A 20,998-nucleotide genomic window follows, 5' to 3' on the forward strand; every position below is an offset into this window, starting at 1 on the left:
AAAGTTCCAGGTAAATGCAGGGCCAAGACTGAATCTTCACAGCTGTCATGACTATTAACACAAAGACAAGGAAATATGAGGGATCATATCTCAGCTTCACATGTATGATTGGTATTAAAGAGAGAGAGCACAACACATTTTTCTGTCCATATCATTATACTGTATGTAAACCTAGCAAGAAAAGTATGGAAATTTATGTGTGGTACATTATTTTATTGGCAGAGAAGATTTGGCAAATTTTTCATGGGCACATCCCTCATACTAAGCTCTGCTGCTCATCCCACAAATGCATGTTCCTTACAAATGTGACATTAATTAAAATGGAAATAAACAGGCTTTCTAACAGTATATTATTTGTTACAACAAAGAAATAGTCTAGCAGACAAAAATGTCCTTACTTTTTGTTCTTAGTTTATTTGTTTTGACGTGTACGCTTGGGTCAAGTTGTAAAATACTGTTAGCTGAAGGTCTTCATGATGTGTTGAGATTTACCTTCAATGAAGTGAACTTGAGTTTTGGTGAGATACTTTAAAAAAATAAGCTTTTTTGAGGTCTTATTTCTTTTCTCTGTAATATAAAATAATTGCATCAGTTGCAAAACACAGTTGAGTTAATGTTTTTAGACTTATTGCCCTGTATTCATCTGAATATTTGCACTTTTTAGTCTTATAAAAAGGCTTAATAGTTTTTTGAGTCTGTTAATATTACTGTAAACCTTCCTTGGAGGTTTTTGTGCTGTGCTGTTGAACCAAGGAAGTAAAAGCATGTTGCTGATGAGTAAGGATGACTTTTCTACTCCTTTTATCAGGTAACACTGCCCCCTGTAGGAGGTCACAATGTACTACAAAGATAGGTAGACTAGGACTAGGTTGACCAACTGCTGATCTAGCAATTATGTTGATTATTATACCGATATTAGATTGGCTGTGAAAACCTGATTAGGGCGTGCTTAGAGGAGAATATTCACTTTGAGATTTTATTTTTTTTAAATCACGTTTCCTGTTATAGCTTAGACATTTAAAAGGAACCCTGCATGATCAGACAAGTTTGGATAGATATTTGCATCTCTCAAATGTATATTGAACTAAAAAACTCACTAAATATCCCAGATATCTGCAGTTTGAGTAAATCTGAGCTCATAAACTCACCTGGAGGCCGCCATGTTTTGGTCCGTGTGACGTCACAGTGCGCAGCGATCTTAGCCGTTGCTTTCATACCAGACACGAGTTTACTGCTTGTTGGTTTGGTCTCCCTGCTGTCAAAGCTCTGTGACCCTCTTGGTCATTCCTCCTACGTTTTACCTCAATAAAACTCCCTACAAGTGAGATACAGTGTATAGCGTGAGTGTGCAGGGAGCTTTTCAAAATTAAAGCAGTATGTACATACAAAAAGAGTTTCTCCAAAGAAATGCTAAAGTGGACTTTTACTTTGAAAAGCAAAAACCGGAAGTGCTTTGATTCTGTGTTTATCTTTACCTGAACCGTGTGGAAACAGAAAGCTTCATAAAGAGTAGAAGTTCGGGGAACAACTTTATTAAACAGACGCGTTTAGCTCACGGCCTTCATCTGGTTCATCAAGAAACTGATTTCAAACAGATTCTGCAGATGTGGAAGTAAATATTTGCTACAACAAGGTAAATATGGCTCTGTATTTATCATTTTCTTGTCTAGATGGACAGATAACGGCTTGTGGTGCAAATAAAAAATAGAAGAGACCTCAAATTTTAGAATTCTCCATGCGTGAGACATGCTGCATCTCTGAGATGCAGCCGTAACTCTGGCTGCCAGTCTGCAACAGCGGTTACTGCATAGGAATGATGACGTCACAGTGCATGGCGGCCTCCTGGTGAATTCATAAACTCAAATGACTCAAAATGCAGATATCTAGAGATGAACTGGTCTGATCATGCAGAGTTCCTTTTAAGACACATTTGGATTTCAATAACAATGAATCTTAAATTCTGTAACAAAACATATTTCATTATTTTAAATGACCTAGAATATTGATGATGAATGAGCAGCTTTTATTGTCTAGATGACAGCAGCTTGTTTCGAAGTTAATTGAAAGAGAGCTGACCCCGGTCAGTGTGTGCATGCTGTTGTATCTGCCCTGCCTTATTGATTACTGATCTTCAAACAAAATAACCCACTCTTCTGCCCTCATCTCTCTTTATTTGTTTTTATTTGGTTTCCCTAAACCTCTTTTTGTCCTTTTTAACTAATCTGTGTTATACTTCATCTCTTTTATTATGAATTTTCAGCCTCTTCATCCTCAGTGTCTTTGTCTTTGTCATTCAAAATGGGTTGCACTGGAACAACCCTGGCTCATAGAGCCCCTTGTGTACATTTTAGCCCTCTCTGTCTATAGCACATTATAAAAAGAGTGAATAAATTTAGTTTTCCCAGTGGAGATTAATAAATTCTATATCGTTCGAAAAAATTCAAGCAAATATTGAAATATTAACTTACATATGTACAATTTTAAACTTTGCTTAAACAAACATTCTTTTTGTCAATTTTTTAAAGCTTTAAATATCAGAGGTTTTTTTTGTGAGATGTTGGTGATCTTCATGTTTCATATTTTTCCAGTAATTACATGGACTCCACAGGTTTCTGCATTACACCACCCTGCCCTTTTTTAAATAGATTCCTTCCTTTATTGATAATGTCATTTCAGCCAGAGAGCCTTTTTATTCTGATCCATCCGCGGTTTTTATGAAGATTTAGCGGAGCAAAGGCGAGCGGCGGCGAGGGGAGCTCTTCCATCCCCCTCTTTACTTTATTGGGTTATGTTTGGGAGCCGGTTGGCCAACAAATAGGATTTAGATACAATGTCATTATAATAGATCTGCCGGTTGTGAAGGAAGCCGATCGATAGGCTTCAAAAATCAATCAGTGCGTCCACAGAGCAGGTAGTGACGCTACCTGACCAGAAAACATCTAATCACAAAAATGATGGCGGTTTAGGGTATCTGGAAGTTTTGTAGAGCTTACAGTTATTTTTTTTATAGCTGAACTGATTTGTTTAATGGAGAAGTTGTCATTATCTGTGAGGGTTGTTGAGATTCTGGTCTTATTTTAGATCTTTAGGAACTTTCTGATTGAATAATTTCTGAGTTTGAACCTCTGAAAACTTCTCACATGCTGTAAAATTTTATTAGTCAGGCAAGAAAACAATGAAAGTATTCACCTTTAAACCAAAGTTTACAATATCTGTGCTGAGCTACATTCAGAGGGTTGGTTTGGTATCCATGTTCTGTTTTCCATCCTTCTGTTTTTTTGCCTTGATCCTAAATTAAGTCCATTATAATCAGAACTTTCAGATAATTGATTTAACTTATTGATTTAAAGGCATTAGTTTAGAACATAGGTTCTCACAGTGCGGCCCGCGAGCCAATGGCAGCCCGCAGAAACATTTCTGGTGGCCCACAATTGTTAAGACGGGAAGCAAGGCACACTGAGACTGACTGACTGTTCTAAATAAGTTTTTACATATTTTCTGAAATGGACTGCACACAGGGTTGTTAAATCTCAAGTTTGACTGTAGAGGGCAGAAAACCCCAGGGATTTTGTGTGCATTACAATGTTTCTCAAGGTTTTCTCAAGTTTTGCCAGGTTTAGCCTCATTTATTAATTAAAATGTGTTTATTGCACATTACTGGATGCAGACCAATAAATGTAAACTGTAGAGATGCAACCTGGTCATTCAAATGATTACAAATGGGATTTTTTTTCCTGTTTTTTTTTTTCCATTTTTTACACTTTTTCCACAGTCTCACACCAAAAGTCAAACTTTATTTTAACCTTCTTGGACTTGTGACAAGCAAAACATTAATTTGATACCTTTTGCAGAAATCCACGTTGCAGTGGAAAAATACTCTCATACGATACTGAGTCAAGCCATCCAATCCACCTATAAACATTTGACAGCAGCTATGACACAGGGAGAATGAGGCAGACTTTTGTGGTCAGTGAGCATGTTGGTGAGCTTGACTTATAAGTAGGAACAAGAAGAAACAAGGGCATTGATTTTTGCCATTTACTCAAACTAAATCACTCTGTTAGGTCAGACTACTTTTATTTATCTGCCCCAGTGGCCCGTAAGTTTAGCAGGTTCATCTGACACTGCTCAAAAATACCCACACTTAGCTGGTGCTCATTTCCCACCCTGGTCAGCACCTCCGAGTACAAGGCCATATTTCTCTGTTCTGATTCTGGTTGGGGAGTGAATCTCTGCCCTAAGGGGAGGTGTTCAAGTGTCTTGCACGAATAAGTCTCAAAAATAAGGGTAAGCCTAAGAGAACATTAAAGACTTGGATCACATAGAATTAGGGATCTTAACATCTGTATCAGCTTTGATTCCCACAGTCTGTGCATCTCTACCCTGAATTGTTGTTTAAGGAAGATAAGTAGTTGAAACAGTGAGCCAGGCTTTATATTGACATTTTAGGTTCTCAAAATATTACATTAATAAACTGAGGAAAAAAGAGAAGACATTATATGCCTCAGTTGAACCTGCCTTGATTTGGAAACTCCATTTTTCTCCTTATTTTTGCATTGTTCTCATAGAAGCTATGTGTATTCCATATTTAAAACAATTAGAAGACACTGATCTGAAATAATCATCAGAACAGAATCAGAACACACACAAGAACATTTAAGGTTTTAAAATGAATACAAGGATGAAAACCTTTTTTTTTCGTCACACAGCGTTAAAAGTCTTGATTTGTCTTTGAAACTTTCAGATACCCTCTCCGACCATCTGCCTGAATCCCTCGCTCTCCTCCCTGCCTTTACTTTGTATTTTCTCTGTAAATCTGAACTTTTTGGTGATTCTAGTTTGGAGTCTATCTCTAATTCTGTTATCTACTGGCCCAGTCTGGCCCGGGGATGGATGCCATCTATAATCCATTTATCAGAGCCGGCCGCTGGGCCTTCTTCCAAATGACAGCTGGCCTTTAGCAATCTCATTATAAAAAGCACCAGGATATAGTATGGAAATATAGGGGGAGGGGGCTCCTGCACGGGCTCAAAAAATGGACTGAAACAACACAGAATTTATAAGATATTTATCTAGTTATTTTTAATACAATTTTTTAAATGAAAATTTACTTTTGCTGCAGAGCTGCGTCTCTCATCTTTGTCAGTATTCTTCTTTGTCATTAGTTAATAATACATGCCTAATAAGCTAAAAGTGTCAATTTGTGGTAAAATCCTCACATTACATTGTACTTCTCTTGTATGATACAAAGCCCCAGTTACAGCTGACATTGTAGTGTCTCATTACATCTCTGAGCAGTGAAATACATTCTTTGTCTGGTCTCACCTTATTTATTTTTGGAGTGACATAAAATACTAAATACCTGATTAAACTGTCTGTTTTTGCCTGCAAAAATGAGAATGTCATTGACTTGAAAATGTTTTAAAAGCAATTCGAAACACAAAGTAGCAGAGATAATGGCAAATACAAGATTATTCCTACAATTTTACAAAATAACAATACTTGCTTAAAAACAACATTAAAGTAAAAGAAAAAACTAAAATATTGACCAATAAGTTATAGAGAAATTCAGATACTTTGGGATTTTAGGGCTACATGTTATGTGATGATAGATGAAATCTGAGTTCTCAAACAGTACCTTTCGTACCACCATATGGATTCCAAATGAACCCTCACCGAAGTGAAATATTAACTCTTAATTTTCATTCATTGAAGGCAAAAGACAAAAAAATCTGAATAACATCATGAAAGTTTGCTGTAAGATTGCTGGAGTTGGGCAAAGAGATTTGTGTCTCTCTGGGAAATTCAGGTGAAAAAGAAGGTAAAAACCAATTTTTGCTTATGAGGCTCTTGTAATATCATGCATTGACAAATGTAACTCATCACTGACCAGAACGCAAACAAAAATACAAAATCAAATCCAAAACCCCACTCATTACAACTAGAACTGCTCCCTTTTACCAGGAATCCCTCATCCAGGTCTACACTCCCTTTTGCGCGGTACCCTCGCCCCACAAGAGGCACCTGGTACTTCCAGCACATCAGGGCCCTGAGTCACTACCTTGACTCTTCTCTTCTGTTGTCCCCTGAAGGTGGAATGAGTTACCCAACTCCATTCCAAAGAATCCCTTTCTACTTTTAAGAAAACACTTAAGACCGAGCTCTTTAGAGAAACGATAAACACAGCTAGACTCTTCTTCTCTATTGTCCCCGGTGGTAGAATAAGTCTCCCAAATACAGTTGACTGGCACTGTCCAACTCTAAATATTTATGCCCTTGCACTTCTTCTGGTTCTTGCGTGATTAAAGTGACTCTGTGGCTGTTGAGTGGTCATCAGAGTAACTCTGTGACTGTTAAGCCTTCATCAGATTGACAGCAGTACATCACTCTACCAGGACGGAGGAGTTCAAACAGTTTGTATTCAGTGTGTGTGGTGTCTTCAGCAATGTTACCTTGCTATTTTCTCAACAGCCATGCAAGATGCATTTGGAAACAACTTAATTCATGAACAAAAAGGTCACAGTGTGCTGCTGCTCCTCTAATCTGACAGAGAAGTGTTCAACAACTGGATGGCCAGAATGTGTAATAGATTACGATGACTGCTCGTCATATTGTGCTATTGTTTTGGCCCTTGGTGGTGGAGCTTTACATACTGTATGTTTAACTGCCTTTAAGATCTCTTTTGTGTCATTCCTTCATCTCAATTTTCTGATTTCTTGTTGACTTTTGTGCTACAGTTTGTTCTCTCTTCTTGTTTGACTTTCAGGACCTCTGTTTTGTTCATTGTTGATGTTTATGGAATTATTCCCTGAGTTCCTGCCTTTTCTATGTCTGTTAAAGCATCTTGTTAACATCTGTTTTTAAAGCTGATATTTAAATAAAGTTATTTTGTCATTAAAACATAAAAGGACCCCACCATATCCATCAATGTAATAAAATGGTCCATTATTTAGAGCAGAGCAAATGAGGTAAAGCGGTGAAAACGCCCCAAAACTGCATGAAGTTCAACAGGAAGTGAACCCAGCAGTGAGTGAGCTCTTCTATTCATCAGACTCAGTGTGCCCGCTCACCCCTACACCTTTCAGACTCTGTCTGTGTGTGTATTTGTGTGTATTTGTGGGTGTGTAAGGAGGGGTGAGTGCTTGTTCCCCTGTGATACAAATCCATAATAATGCTGTGCTCGCTCATCCAGAGAGAGAGAAAATAAGAAATAGAAATCAGAGGGTGGAGGCAGTGGGAGGGTGTTTGAATGTTACACTCCTACACAAAGACACACACACTTTTTTAGCCTCCTCATTGGTCTTTGATCAGAGGTGTGTAAGCACCTCTCATCTCCCACTGTGACACTCATACAGACGCACACACTCGTCAAAGCTTCCCACTGCGTTACACACAACACACAAAAGAGGCCACGCCCACTCACACTCATAACAAAAGGGTCTCCAGTTGCACGTGTCCAAAATCCTGCTGGACGTCTGTGAACATGGCCGTGTGTCTGTGACTAAACGCTTTGAGCTGGACACTGAGACGTGTGGCTGTCAGTGAGGAATGGTTAATACCGGGACAATAGAAGTGTGCCTGCTCACTTGTTATCGGCTCAAAGGAGACTCACAGGCCTGCTGCTTTTTCAAACACGCTCACAATGAAAAGAAAGAAATAAAAAAATATCCCCCACGCACTCTTTCTCCTCAGCTGAAACATCTTTGAAAGTGTCAAAAAAGGAACCGAACATTTTCTGTGGACCCTTTGAAATTAGGTATTGATGTGAAATGTTAAATTGTAATTCCACTACTTTCAAAGAAGGAACCTATGTTTTCTGCTGTTTTTGGTGTCTACATGACTGAAAAGTAAAAACATTTTGGCAGTGGAGGACTAAATGTGCATTCACATCAGGTATGTTTGCGCCACCAAGTCCAGTGAGTACTCTGGCGCACTTCTTTGTCCAAGGAACAGGAGCACTGGTACACAGTGTGGATGTGACACAACCTTGATGTGCATCATCGTCTTGCAAAATAGAGAAACCCAGAAGTGTTTCAAGCTGTATCTGATTAAAATGCTGTGATATAAGCGACTGAGTCTGTAAAGTTGCAGTCCTTTCCATTTTTCTACTTGTTACTGACTTTGTGATCACACTTCATGTAAATAAATCCATGCTTGGGTGGGGTTATGATGTGGTAACATATGTACACAAGGTACATAGAGCATGGTAGGCTAAAAGGCAGCTGGACTTTGTGTGGATGCACCCTAATGCGGATATTCCTTAACCAGAAACAGCCATCATTTACACTGACAAAAACACTTTTTAAAAAAGTTTTTTAGAGCATTTTGCCTTTATGGGCAATAGGATTAGAAAGTGGGTAGTAACATGCAGCGGTCTGGTCTTGAGCCCAGGCCACCCATGTACATAGGGCCCAACCTAACCACTAGACCAGTGGTTCTCAACTGGTTGAGTCATGGGACCCACCATCAACTCCTCAAGGAGAATTGTGACCCAAATTTTGGAGAATTTTTCTGGCCAATTTATACAGCTATACAGTTCCCTTTATTTCAGCTGCTCCATTACTCGCAGCGATGACATACTCAAAATCCTCCATACTGCTGATGATATTAAGCCTTTGGTTAAGCAGGAAAACCTCACTTAGATTAAAATTCTGCTCTCCGAGAATGTTCTGGTCAAACTTTCCCAGCATAGTCTCCAGAAGTACTGCGCATGCTCAGAGAGAAGGCTTGGGTTTTACGTCATCTTGCATACACTATTGGCCACGTGCTTGCCGTCTGAGGAGATAAACAACTCCAGCACCGCAGGACAGCAGTTGTAGTAAGATCAGGCTACTTTTAGTTTATATTAATGCATTCTCGCAACATATCTTGTAGGTTACACAAAATATAATCTGCAGGCATTCAGTTTTTACTTATCTGGTCATTTGCATGTTTTCTGCCGGACACTTTGACCGGTTATATTTTTATCAGCCAGACTTCTGCTCTTTATACTGGCCATTGCCGGCTAACGGAAACACACACACACACACACATATATATATATATATATATATATATATATATATATGTAACATTTCCCTATATAACAAAGACTGTTAACTAATGAGTGTTTCTCACTGATTCTCCAAACTGAAATAGTCCTACACCACACTTCGCTTCTCTCTCTTCATTTTGCGTTTTGGCAAATTGAGATAATGCATTGCGTTGCTTGAGTACTTCTTCTGTTTGCCCTCTCCCTCTCTCCTTAAGTAAAATTGCCCCCTGATGGGTAAGATGTCTCATTGCTTTTGTTAAAACCCACTCACAATGTCATGACGGTATATATGTTGTGCAGTGCAGAGTAAGACGTGTTTAGTCTCTTTATTAAATGCCAACAGCAGATCGACTAAATTCTCCGTGATCGACCAAATTCTTAATGACCACTTAATTGATCATCGAATAATTGTTCCCATCCCTAATACACACAAACCCACAACCTTCAGTCTTCAGAAACTGGCCTACTTTCCATACCCAAAACCAAACTCCGAACCTATGGAGACGGAGCCTTCAGTGCTGCAGCCCCCACCCTCTGGAACACTCTTCCTGCAGACATCCGTAGCGCTCCATCTCTGGACATTTTCAAAAAACGTCTCAAGCACCACCTGTTCACCACAGCCTACAGTCTTCACTAAACCACCCTTTACACCCATCCTTCCCCTCACATAGTTTGTCCATGTCTATGTATTCTTGTAAAGCGTCCTTGGGTTTCTTGAAAGGCGCTAAATTCCAGATATTATTATCATTATTATTATTATTAAAAACATGGCTAAATTCAGAATAATCCATTGCAAGATACACTATATTGCCAAAAGTATTCACTCACCCATCCAAATAATTGAAATTAGGTGTTTCAATCACTTCCATGGCCACAGGTGTGCAAAATCAAACACCTAGGCATGCAGATTGTTTCTACAAACATTTGTGAAAGAATGGGTTGCTCTCAGGAGTTCAGTGAATTCCAGTGTGGTACTGTGATCAGAGGCCACCTGTGCACCAAGTCCAGTGAAAGTTCCTCGCTCCTAAATATTCCACAGTCAACTGTCAGTGGTATTATAACAAAGTGGAAGTGATTGGAAATGACAGTAACTTAGCCGCGAAGTGGTAGGCCATGTAAAATGACGGAGTGGGGTCAGCGGATGCTGAGGCGCATAGTGCGCAGAGGTCGCCAACTTTCTGCAGAGTCAGTCGCTACAGACCTCCAAACTTCATGTGGCCTTCAGATTAGCTCAAGAACAGTGCGTAGACAGCTTCATGGAATGGGTTTCCATGGCTGAGCAGCTGCATCCAAGCCAGACATCACCAAGTGCAATGTAAAGCTTCCGCAGTGGTGTAAAGCAGGGGTTCTTGACCTTTTTGACCTTGGGGCCCAACCTTTCCAGTACAGAGGGGCTAGGAGCCCATTCAAATTTTAACACTAAATTGGAAATCATTCTTTTGATTTGATTTGTATTCGATAACTATATCTAATGTACTTACAGGTGATCAGATGGAAGAGGAAGAGGAAAAGAGACATGTGCGCTGCTGTGCTCCTGTTAATGTATGAGTATTTAAGACAATAACAGAGAATCATGACTGTCTCTACAGCATTATGCCTCTTATCAGTGAATATGTAAAATTATACCTCATTATTGGATTTAATGCTTCTCCATCTGGCAGTCTGATGGATGAGTCTGGGTTTGGTGGTTGTCAGGAGAACTGACTGCATTTTGCCAAGTATAAAGTTTGGTGGAGGGGGGATTATGGTGTGGGGTTGTTCAGGAGCTGGGCTTGGCCCCTTAGTTCAGGTGAAAGGAACTCTAAATGCTTCAGCATACCAAGACATTTTGGACACTTCCATGCTCCCAACTTTGTGGGGACAGTTTGGGGATGGGCCCTTCCTGTTCCAACATGACTGCACCAGTGCAGAAGGCAAGGTCCTGAAAGACATGGATGAGAGAGTTTGGTGTGAATGAACTTGACTGGCCTGCACAGAGTTCTGACCTCAACCTGATACAACACCTTTGGGATGAATTAGAGCGGAGACTGAGAGCCAGGCCTTCTCGTCCAACATCAGTGTGTGACCTCACAAATGCGCCTCTGGAAGAATGGACAAAAATTCCCATAAACACACTCCTAAACCTTGTGGAAAGCCTTCCTAGAAGAGTTAAAGCTGTTACAGCTGAAAAGGGTGGACTGACGTCCTATTAAACCCTATGCATTAAGAATAGGATGTCACTTAAGTTCATATGCGAGTCAAGGCAGGTGAGCAAATACTTTTGGCAATATAGTGTAATCATGATCTGTCTCTCTCTTCCAGGCTGTTTGTCCAACCTTCCACCAAATGCCAAGAAGATCTCCAACTCATACGAGGAGCGCCGCAAACAGGCCACTGCCATTGTGCTGCTGGGGGTCATCGGGGCCGAGTTTGGAGCTGAGATTGAACCTCCGAAGGGTTCAGCACGAGCTCGAGCTGGTGGACAGGCACCTGAGGGCTTCGGACTGACGAGTGGAGGGTCATCAAACTACTCACTGGCAAGACACACCTGTAAGTACAGTCGAAATATCAGACACTAACTGGCATATGGTGTTTACATAATGGATGTTAAATAGTCTAACTGGTAGGGCAAGAATTCATGGTAGCTGCAGATAGAAGTTTCCCACCTCAAAGTTGTTAAAGCAGTCTTAAAGTTGAAATAAGAGCCTACAGAATCAGGTCCTCCATGTTCTACACAAAGTTTCATCTGAAACTGCTCAGCAAATACTGGACAAGTTAACATGAAATTTGGTACAGGTCAATAATGGTGTGCAGAAAATTATTCTCTTTAAGTTTGGTGATCTTCTAGCCCATGTAGCACCTTTGTCCAGTCCTTTGTCTCATGTTTTTTGTTGAGTTTGTCATAGTGGCCTTGTTTTTGATGTGAAGTCACAAAAGTAAAACACAATTTATGACCTCTTAGCCTGTGACGGAAATGTTCAGTGGGTCGTGTTTTGGCCCTGAATCGTGCTTTTCCAAACTCAGAACTATAAAACAAACTGACAAAGTAGAAACTTCAGCGTTGGATTAAAGGTGAGGAGAGAGATGCGATTGATTTTCACCCACCAAGCTTGACACCTTAAGGAGCTTGGCAGTAACTTCCACACTCCCTAAAATACACACTCTCCACACACACCTAGTGAGTCCAGCCTGTGCCACGCTGCGCCTGCAGCGCTGGACCTTGGTGGGCATCAAACCTGCACTAAGCAGAGCTGCTCTTCCGTCCCACTGACCCTGAGCTCTGATTGGCTGCCTCAGGGGGGGCATCCGCCCAGCGACAGAGCCTGTATTCTCACTGATAGGCTTCGGAGCGTGAGGGTGCTTAGATGGACCTTTACTCAGCGGTCAGCTCACCTGTGTGGACACTAACACTCACACAGAGAAAGCCCAGGAGCTCCTAAAGCCTCTGTCATTGCAGGAAAACCCCAAATTTAATTGAGCCCCTTGAGTTGTTTTTCACCTTTTGAAACCTTGAATCCAAGCTTCCCATTAGGATAATGTATAATACTTTACACTCAATTGAACAAATCAAATATCTGAAATTCTTTAGTGTTTGAAATTGTTGTGGCCTGGAGCAGCTGAAAATTAGCACAAAAAACTTAAGAAGCAGAGAGTCTGGTCAGCTCATGAAGAAGTACCCTATAACAGCCTTTTCAAGTGCTTTCTTTCTGATTTTACTTGTAGTTTGACTCTGGGATAAGTGATTTATAACAAAGATCCAAGGCTGCAGTAGCTAGACCACAGTTGAAAGGAACAATGTTCATCAAAGAGAAGAGGAGATTCCCAAAATACAGGTAGGCCTCATGGACTGTTAAAAGAGGCCTACAGTTTCTAACATTGATTTAGCTGGCAGCCAAAATTCAGCATGTTAATTTAGCATGACCCCACAGATTTTTAATGTCATGTGTCTGTCCATGCCTGTGTCATTTTCAGTTGTAGACTCACCAATCTGATAGAAAGCTATAAACACAGGCATGTCAGTCGCATTGGGATTCAACTGTATTACTGAGCATTACTGAGATTTTTTTAAAGTTAAACATTGATCATTGGATCATTGATCCATTAACGCTCTAAAGCCAGAAACCTCAAAAAATAACGAGAAAGTTCTAACTTTTTGGAACTGAGATGTTAATTTAACCTTTTACTGAAATCTTAAAATTGTCATAAAATTTCATGGATTTTTTTCGTATCACATGTAATGCATTAAACATGCCTGGCAATTGATAATCCACCTGAGGGCATTTATTATCATCTATCAGATTGCATACAAAAGGTTATTGAGGATATTATTGATCATGTTGATTAGACAGAGGTCTCACAAAAGTGTGTATCAGATATGATACAGTTGCCTTTATATGGTTGTGATGTGAGACTGATCATTGTTGCTGCAGACCCTGTGTCCCCCTGTCACTCACGTGCCATGCATAGCAGAGATGTTGAATACAGAGTCTCACTATTTGTGGAAAAAAAATCTCAAAAGCTGGCAAATGATAACAAATTTATGTTTCAGAAAAAAATTACAAGCATATACTTTACCATTTGGGAAAGGCTGTGTTTAAAACACTAGTCAAGCATGAATCATGTAGACCAAAAGTGATCTTGAAGAGAGGGGGTTTAAGTTCTGCTCATGATTTAGCCTGGGTAGACTCATTGCTGTTTCTGTTGAGGTTTTGGACTCTAGAAGAGAGTCTGATTTTGTTTTGGGTGATTAACTTCAATCATGGGAAACACAAGTCAAAACTCAATTAATTTACAGTGTTACACTGTCATGTAGCGCAGTGGTTCTCAGGTGGTCAGACATCAGGACCCACCACTGCCTCCTAAAGAGATATCGTGACCCATATTTTAGAAAATTTTAACCACTCAAATTTATCTACCAAAGAATTTGGCAGTTTGGACCAAAAATGGAACAAAACTAAATCAAAGAGCCAAGCCAAAATAAACATGTTTTAAAAGAACATCATTACAGAAGGAAATGCATGCATGCATTTTATTTTACCCCATTTTCCAAAGACAGCATGGAAATTTTGTTATTTCATAAGGAATTTCATAAATATCTTTGAAAAACCTGCTTTTTATCCAAAGAAAAGGAGATAAATAAGTTGAACTCTTGAGACAAACACTGGAGTTAACTCCTAAGTTAAAACCTATAGAATACATGTATGCCCCTTTAGGGCTTCCGTGCAGTAGACTTTTTGCCACATTTTTCCCTGGCACACATTTTGCGACCCACTTGAAAAAGCTTTGTGACCCACTTTTGGGTCCCGACCCACCAGTTGAGAACTACTGATTTAGCAGACACTGCATTAAGGAACTTTCCCAAGGACCCACGCTGGATACTCATTATGCCCTGGCCAGGGTTGAATCCCCAGTCTCGGGTAACATAGTCAGTGATGTAAACCATTGAGTTTTATTTGTTGTTGTTAAAAACCAGTGCAAAATACACTGCCATATTGGAAATTAAGCTTTTGAACCTCAAACTCTTTATGGAGAGACTCCCCAAACATTGCTGAAGTGTATCCCTTGAACCAGAAAATTCTCATCAGATTTTCTGCTTTAACCCCAGATCTGATCTTTTGCTTTCTGAGCAATAAAATCTCAAATGATAAAAGCCAAACATTTAAATCAGGAAAATTAAAGAATTTTTGTGGGGGTAGCATGCCTCCAAATCTCTATGATAAGCTGTTTTTGGACCTCAGTATTTCTGAAACCCTGCATGCAGTCCTGGATGTCTATCTGCCAAAATGAGGTAAATATGGCACTCTATCATTTTCTGTCCATTTTGCTTTAAGATGTGCACAGATCATGGAAAAATAAGCACTCACGCCAGCCATCTAAGAGCCCTTAGCACGGTGAAAGCAAACTTAAGCTGTGATTAAGCTCAAGAAACAATAAGAGCAAACTTTTTAGCAAAGCACTTCAGGCTTCAAACATATTTTCTAAAATCAAATATGCAACCCTGCCTCCTTATTACAACCCCTCTGATGTGTGGCTGCAGAAATTCATCATATGAACACATAAAGCTACTTTATCTCCATAGATTTTCTATTTACCAGGCCCATTTATTCAGGAGAGAGGATAATTTGTCTCCTGGCTAAAAAGTTCTTGTTACAGTGAACAGCAAAAGTGTCATTTCTAGACTCGACCTGTAAAGTTTAAAGGCTGATTCTCTGGCTTTTTGGTGTGTAAATGTATGCCCTTGTGTGTTTGTTCTAACTAAACTGAGGAGTAAACTCCTTTAGAATCCCACCCTGACTCCAGGGAGTCTCCTGCACCTTTAAGTGACCCCACAAAGTGACTGAACCCTTTAAAACATTTTACTATGAAATAAAAGCTCCAGCAGATGTTTACAGATAACTATAAAAGCCTGTTAGAGGACGTTTTTTATGCTTTCTCCTTCATATCTCTCCCACAGGTTGTTTTGCTTTCATTCTCTCCTCCTCCTCTGTTTTAACCTTCTCTCTCGGTTTCTTTCTGTCCTTTTTTCAGCTCTCATTTATTCTGTTGTTTTTCTCCATCTCCCTCCGTCCTCTCTCCCTGTTATGAAATTGAAAGATGGATGGGTGTTGTTGGCATACAACGCTGTGGGTGATGAATGAGAGCTGTCCCACAGAGAGAGAGGGTACAGTAGTCCATACAGCAGAGTATAGATTGATGTTTTCATGTGGCGTGGGGGGAAATGTAGGGAAAATGGAGGGGGAGATTGAGCTTAAGGAAGGAAGGAGGGAAGGAGAGATGATGACGGAGGGAAGGGAGGATGTTGTTGGACAGAAGAAAAGAGACTAAGTGTACATCTGTGTCTCTGGACAATAATCCTCTCAGTAAATGTCAGAATACCTGGAGCCCCGTCTGAGGCCCGTTCACCGTGAACGATGGCATTTTTAAACATTCATGAGAGCTGATTGGAAATCGAGTTTTACTTTGTGTCATAGAAAATTGAACAAGGATGAGCAGGTGGTGGAAAATACAAAACTCACTGCCTGGATCAGACCCAACAAAGCCAAAGATTTGGAATTACTGCTGTAATTTCTTCTGCTGCTGGTCAGAAAACAGGCTGTAATGGAAGAGACCTACTCCAGGGGGAGCAGATGCACCCATGGAAAATGCTTTTTTTATGGTCACTGACAGGCTCAGGTTGTTAACCTTAGTGTCTGAGAATACACTAGAAAATGATTCCTACAGCGATATTCTCATTGAAGAGTTTGATACTGTTTTTGAAACCTGAAACAGCTGTATTCTTCCCTATAAAGCCACAAAACTACACTGAAAAGCAATTCAATCCTCCAGAACATGGGAGTTTATTTAGTTTTAGCGTCACACTTGTTGTAAATAACTATAGTTCTACATAATAATTTGGGAAACAACAAAAACCCAGAGAATGGGCCTTCCCCAGCTGTAATTTATTTGTTAGATCAATGTATGCACATTGATCCCTAGCACTGGTTCTAGCATCCTGGCTAATAGTTACCTCATTTTGGAGCTGAAAAGTGTTTCAAACTGTTATTGGGTTTTGATAAAGTCAATTATTGATGCTACTTTTTGACTGTTTTTTTGCCACTCTTTACACATTTTGACACTTTATTTCACTTTTGACCCATTTTTGCTACTTTTTTGTCCTTTTTTCTACTTTTAACCAATTTAGTGGCTTTTACCTGTTTTTACCACTTCTTTTTTACACTCTTGACTCATGTTTTGCCCGGGTTTTGACATCCATTACATTTGTGCCCCTTTTTCGTCTTTTTTTCTTCTTCTTTTTTCAAATTTAACACTTTTTTGCCTTTTTTTCCCCCAACACTTTTAACCCATTTAGTGGCTATTACCTGTTTTCACCACTTCTTTTTTACGCTCTTGACTCATGTTTAGCCTGGGTTTTGACATCCATCACATTTGTGCCTCTTTTTCGTCTTTTTTTTCTTATTATTTTTTCCACTTCTAACACTTTTTTGTGGCTTTTTTGCCCTTTTTTTCCCAACTTTTTCCCCACTTCTTTTTTTCCCCCAATTTTAGCTCATTTTGCCATTTCTCACTCATTTTTACCAAGTTTTTTAACATTTATCCCTTCTGTTCTAGTATTTCACCCATATTTCCACGTTTTAGCCCATTTTGCAACTTTTATATAAGTTTTTGCAATTTCTTTTTACGTTCTGCTTCTTCTCACCTATTTTTACCACATTTTGAAAATAGATCCCTTTTGTTTTGTTTTTGTCATTATTACCTCCGCCAAGGAGGTTATGTGAGGGTCAGGGTTTGTTAGTTTGTTTGTTTGTTTGTTTGTTTGTTAGCAACGTAACTCAAAAAGTTATGGACAGATTTTGGTGACATTTTTTAGGAAATGTCAGAAATGGCATAAGGAAGAACTGATTAGATTTTGGGAGTGATCTGGATTACTGTCTGGATCCAGGAATTTTTTAAAAGGATTCTTTACTATTGGGAGATAGGGCTAATGGCGGAGGTCTTTTTGCCTCTTTTAACACATTTTGATCACTTTTTACACATTTGTGCCACTTTTTGACCCTTTCTTCTACTTTTAACCTGTTTTTTGGACATTTATCTCATTTTGTCACTTTTTGCCCTTGATTCCGCATTTGACTCATTTTCCAGCTTTTCACCCATTTTGCTAACCTGACACACCAGATGGATTTGTATCACACATCCAACTGTTAAACCACTCATACACAGCGTTTGGGAAACGACTTTTGTCATTTTTGTAAAGAAAACAACTCACTGCTGTTCTTCGTTCTTCTTTTAATGAAGAAATGTCATCAAGTTCTGATAAAACTGATGGTTTAGCAGCATCCATGTTAAGTCTCTCCCGCCATATCTGCACCGGCCTCTTCTCGCTGCTTGCATATGTCACCACTCCACTGCGCCCGAAAGCACTTCCCCTCGTCGTTGATTGGTCCTGTTACTTTCTAACTGGGACCAAACTGTTCAGACGGGAGCTTTGAGAGATGGATTCGCCAGGGAGAAACATGGAAACGGTTGTATCCATCTGCTATACAAGGTTTCCATTTTGCACCCTCCTTTATGAACCTTTTTCTTTTTTAAACCCATTTTTGCCACATCTCAACCATTTTTACCACTTCTTTTGCACATTTTACTCCATTTGTGCCACTTTTTTGTTGTTTATTTCCACTTTGATCCTTTATTCAGCTTTCCCCCCATTTTTGTCACTTCATTTTGCCACTTTTTACCCATTTTGACTTTTTGCCCATTTATCCCACTTCTCACCCATTTTTGCCACTTTTAGCCCTTAGTGCTACTTTTCTACCATCTTCCCTAGATTTAACCCATTTGTGCTGTTTTTTTTAAACCCATTTTTGTCACTTATTTAAAAAAAAAAATCCGTTTTTGTTGCTTTTTTGCTAATTTCTGCCACATCTTAACCAATTTTACCACTTTTTGAGCTATTTTTATCTACTTTTTTCCACTATGTGCTCATTTTTGCAGCTTTCAATTCATGTTTGCCACTTCTTATCCATTTCCTCCTTGCTTGTACTTTATTTTGTGGTATCCTGGCATTTGTGCACATCATGGCTTAGCTCTGACATTACTTTCCTCGTCATTTAGTTCACTGTCTCCATCCACATTGTTAACATAACCAATAAAGAGGTCATTCTACTTAATTGGTGGTGACAATGGGATATAACTCTGGTCCACAGTTGTCTAAGCTAATTGGTTGCTAATATTGATTATTGATGCTTATTATTTTAGTCTTGAGCTCAGATTTATCACCATATTCACTGTTGCCATGTTTGTTGTTTACATCTCACATATCAGGTAGTTGAATACTAGCCATTGTGCCCTCTAGAAGGGTTTTTAAAGTGAAGGAGAGTCAGCCTCCCTTGAATAACCATTATCCAGCTTCACTCCCCATCCCCCATAAAAACAGGTTTAAAAAAAAACTTTACAGGCTAGTTAGGCAAGAACATGCTTGTCCTGGATTATGTAATAGAGAGTCAGGGTTAATGTGGAAGCTGCTAGTTAGCAGTGCTTTGTTCAACAGTTGTTTTTCATATGTTAAAGGTGTGCTGGCCTAATATTGCTCTAACTATTTCCAGTTTCTATTGTTAGTTTCCTTCCTTCCTGGCTCTGATTCTTTCTTTTTGGTATTGTATTTTTTTCCTTATTTCTCGCTCCCTCTCTCTGCAGCCAGTCTGATCCTGCTCTCATCTGCTAACCAAGTCCCCCCTCATTGATTTACCTTCACCTCTCATTTAAGCTCAAACACAGGAAGAAAGGAAGGAAGGAGGGGGTCAGGGTAGACGGAGGAAAGAAAGTAGGGAGCCTGTTAGTGGTCGACTGGGCTCTCTAAACTTTAGACGTCACAGATCTGCCACTATTTCAGCCTCTCTCTCTCCCTCCTCCTCCCTGAGCTCTAATCACCCTCTGTGTGTTAATGTGACATGTTTACTGCTCTAACTAACAGCTCATTATGGCCGGCTGAGGCTTTGTCGATAGCTGTTGGTTCATTTGGGTGCAGGCCGGCCTTAAACAAAGATGTCCGCTGTGAGAAATGGATCCTACTGCTGGAGGGGGGAGGGGCTGTAAATTTAAAGTCTCGATCTGGCCAATTAATTCACTCGATGTTAATGCTCATCTTTAATTGTCCAGGAAAAGTAAATTATAGCCATGAGAGTCCAAATGTGGCTGCAATAATAATAAAAAAAAATCACACAGCCCTGCCTACACACGGTCATTGTCACTGCTTACAGAGATGAACTTTGACCAAATGACCTCTGAGGCCCATCCTGGTTTTTTGGGGTCTTCAGGGTCAGCGTGTGACGAGCGCACACACATTTAAACCATGTCAGGGATTTGGATTTGACTGGTGACCTCGTGGCCCCTGATCTCTAAATCATAGCGATCCTCCTCCATCCTCCCACACAGTCACAAATCTGTTTATTGATTATCAGTTTGTTTCAAAACGATATTTTAAAGAGGCACAGAAAACTTTAAAATGGACCTGTGTTGTTCAGAGATTGCAATAATTGAATACACAATGCTTGTTATGTGCTGCACTTCAGGCGTCATTAGTGGTGACTTTGCTATTCTGTCTGCCTTTAAGCCTCTACTGGGCACTTTTGGGTAAAAGAACCAGGTGTAGTTATGTTGAAGAGGTTAAAATATGTTATGCTTTTAACAATGTTTCAACAGTAATACAGCTCCTGCTCACATTAACATATTTGCATCTATGTGCAACTGAGAGAGGGCAGTGAAAACCATTGTTGTTGCCCATTTCAGCACCATGGACAGAGAACAGAGGTCTAACTTTGTATCTAGCTTTTGTTGAAACTCCCTTTTTTTTTACCAAGATTATTTTAACATTCTTTTTCTACATCAAAAGGAATATTTATGCACCTGTTTGCAATGCAGTTACCCATTAAACAACCCTTTTCTGTCTTTACACACTACATTTGCCTGCTCATGCTTGGACAGAAGTTAAGACAGCTTGAGTACAGACCACAGTGCAGCTTGGAGGCTCCACTAACAGCCAGCTTGCTTTCATATGAAAGTGTTTCATGCAGTTTAAGAGTGCTTCTAGCTAACTGCATGCTAAAATCTATTTATTTGAATGGAAATATTGCTTCCAGAGTGCTGTTTTAGCTCAGGTGGTCAAGATGAAGCCCCATAAACAGAAGCTTTAGTCCCTCCATTTTCTATCTTTCTACAACTGTCCTACTGAATAAAAGTAGAAGCCTGAAAAGGCAGTGTAAAAGCAGACAGTCTAAAAGCTTTGAAACTCTGGTGCAAAGCTTGGTGTGCTCTAGGGTTGTCAAACTTAGTTGGCATATATTAACTGAAATCATGGCAAAACTTTACTTAAATGGCTTATACAAACGTCTTTTGGTATGATATGATAAACGTATGTAGACATGCTCTTTTTTAGTTTTTTTTTTTCCATGCAACAATAAAAATTAATGTTGATAGCAATTGCTTTTAATA

At 39.6% G+C, this 20,998-nt stretch overlaps 1 protein-coding gene across 2 annotated transcripts in view; it reads left to right on the top strand.

Moving 5' to 3' along the window:
* The window catches only part of LOC121524691 (WD repeat-containing protein 7), a 131,783-nt gene that overhangs the window by 80,898 nt on the left and 29,887 nt on the right, over positions 1-20,998 (top strand). For both annotated transcript variants that reach the window (XR_005993164.1, XM_041810156.1), the window contains exon 23: positions 11,336-11,563. Coding sequence is in view for 1 of the 2 variants with exons in the window: in XM_041810156.1 (XP_041666090.1) it covers positions 11,336-11,563 (228 nt within the window). In the remaining variant the exon portion in view is untranslated. The remainder of the gene's footprint in view (positions 1-11,335; positions 11,564-20,998) is intronic.

Source organism: Cheilinus undulatus, linkage group 17, assembly GCF_018320785.1.
Source record: "Cheilinus undulatus linkage group 17, ASM1832078v1, whole genome shotgun sequence".
NCBI lineage: Eukaryota > Metazoa > Chordata > Actinopteri > Labriformes > Labridae > Cheilinus > Cheilinus undulatus.